The sequence below is a fragment of the Montipora foliosa genome, chromosome 6 (genome assembly GCF_036669935.1).
Source record: "Montipora foliosa isolate CH-2021 chromosome 6, ASM3666993v2, whole genome shotgun sequence".
Lineage (NCBI taxonomy): Eukaryota > Metazoa > Cnidaria > Anthozoa > Scleractinia > Acroporidae > Montipora > Montipora foliosa.
In genome coordinates this window covers 67994162-67996187 of record NC_090874.1, presented here as the reverse complement: position 1 = coordinate 67996187, position 2026 = coordinate 67994162, and the positions used below count along the sequence as shown (strand labels likewise).

General features: G+C 38.1%; 1 protein-coding gene across 1 annotated transcript in view; it reads left to right on the top strand.

Annotated features, from left to right (window-relative positions):
* Positions 1 to 1192, top strand: part of LOC138008252 (small ribosomal subunit protein eS27-like) — a 7722-nt gene extending 6530 nt beyond the window's left edge. Inside the window, exon 4 of the mRNA XM_068855523.1 lies at positions 863 to 1192. Within this exon, the coding sequence (XP_068711624.1) occupies positions 863 to 891 (29 nt within the window). The 3' untranslated portion in view covers positions 892 to 1192. The remainder of the gene's footprint in view (positions 1 to 862) is intronic.
* Positions 1193 to 2026: the final 834 nt, after the last annotated feature.

Here is a 2026-nt window from a genome sequence, read left to right as displayed (position 1 = left end):
CAGATGAAGTGTACCCCGCTTGAACATCAGTTGCTCCGTTTGCAAACGCCCCACTCCTCTACCTTGGTACTGGACACATTGAATTCTGCATACAAATATACCTAACAGCGGGGTCAGCTGTAGTGTCAACTGTTACTAGTCTAAGATCAGCTTACACTTCTGAGTTAAAGTCATCACTATCATTATTGTCATAGTTATTCATTTTAATATTTACAAAAAGTTGAAATACAGTTTCTATATGAAGACAGCGAAGCTAATCAAGTTCAGTGGGAGCAAGTTTCAATTTGAAGTGATTTTCAGGAGACTAAGAGCAATGATATCTTATTGTAGTTGTGTATGTCCAGAGTTGGATGCACATGCATTATGTTCATTGGTTACCTCCTTTTGGTTTATAGGTTTTGTAATTTGTCCTGTTACAAACAATTCTGATAGTCTAACTGGATTTTTAAAAAGAGGCAAGGATGCTAAGTTTATTCAAAGGGTTATTCATTTTTTTGCAGTTCAACCTGGACAAAAAATGTTTAATGCTGCACCCTTGGTAATTTTTTTGGTTTTGTGGGTGTTGGCCCCTATGTGGGAATGGGGAAGCATATGTTGGTTGAGTTTCTTCCTTCCTGTGCATTGCGGGTTTCAGTTGGCCTCGCTCTACTGACATTCTGTTGTACATGTCAAAACACTAACCCTGACACCATGAACTTACACACACAAGTCATAACAGGTCAAGCCACTAAAAAATGGCTGTGTTATTATTAGACACTAGAGGAGTTAGTCTTGCCTCAGAAGACATGTTTTGTTTGTTACTGGTCAACACTTCAGCGTAGTAAATTTATAATTTATTTGTGCGGGTTTCATTGTCTTGCAGGTTGCTCCTTCAGGAGGAAACAGAACTGAGTTTGTCAAAGAATGATACCTTCATTTCAGGAAAAAACGTTAAATCAACACTGATTTTCAGTGGTATTATTATTATTGGCGGATTCCTTTTTGTTAGAGCTTTACATCTTCAGAAGTAATGCAGCTGTTACGATTAACGGGACGGTATATTGTTTTGTAGACATTTTAGGCAGAAATTAATGCGAAGTTTTCATATACATGCATTTACTGGTAAGAACAGCGGTTTCGTTGCTTAGACAGTTTTCTTACCGCTGAGATTGCCTCTGTAAAATAATAATAAAATCAGTGTTGATTTATGTTACTGCTTGTTTTGTTCTTATTGCCTTTGTTCGCCAAGTGCTGCAAAGTAAAAGGGGCTGATGCGCTCAAGAGATGGTCGAGACCGTTACCCAGTTGATCAAAGCCGACCAAACGTCAATCGGCGATTCATTTTTCCCGTCCAAAAAGCCTCGTACTTTTATGCTGAAGGAAAGCAAAAATCTCAGTCAAAAATTAAGACTAAAAATGCCGTGGATACTTTTTATATTATCAGAAAATGAAGTGCAATTTACGTTTTTAGTAATTCAAGGCTTTGAACAACTGATCCCAGTATTTTGCCACACGCAGTTGACCCAGGGCCTGTCACACAAACGTTTCATGATCATTTTGAAGTGATTGACACTTGTTCTTACCCACAACACCCAAGAATCTAAAATTATCCTTAGCAAATTATAACTCTGTCACAAGGATAAGCTGAACTTTGATTTCAATGTACATGTATGGATTTTTGGTCACGGTTATGTTTCTGGTAATCACAATTTTTCTCTGGCCCTTTACATCAAACACAAGGAAAGTGCGATATGCGATTCAGCAATAAAAGATTGTTTGGAAGGATAAAGAATTATTGTTTACCCTCTGATGTACACGTATCTGATTTTGCCAAGGTTAATGTGTTCGCGCAAATGAATGTTGCAAAATCTGCATTTGTGTCTCCTATCTTGTTGGTTGTTCTGGAGAAACAATTTGTTAAGGAGTCATGATATCGCCGTGGCTGCGAACTTTAAAGCTGCAGCAGTGCGCGAGAAAGTAATATCGAGATCTTGAAAAAGCTATTGTCCAAAATTGCAAGGTCCGTTGCTCGAGCCAATCAAGTCAA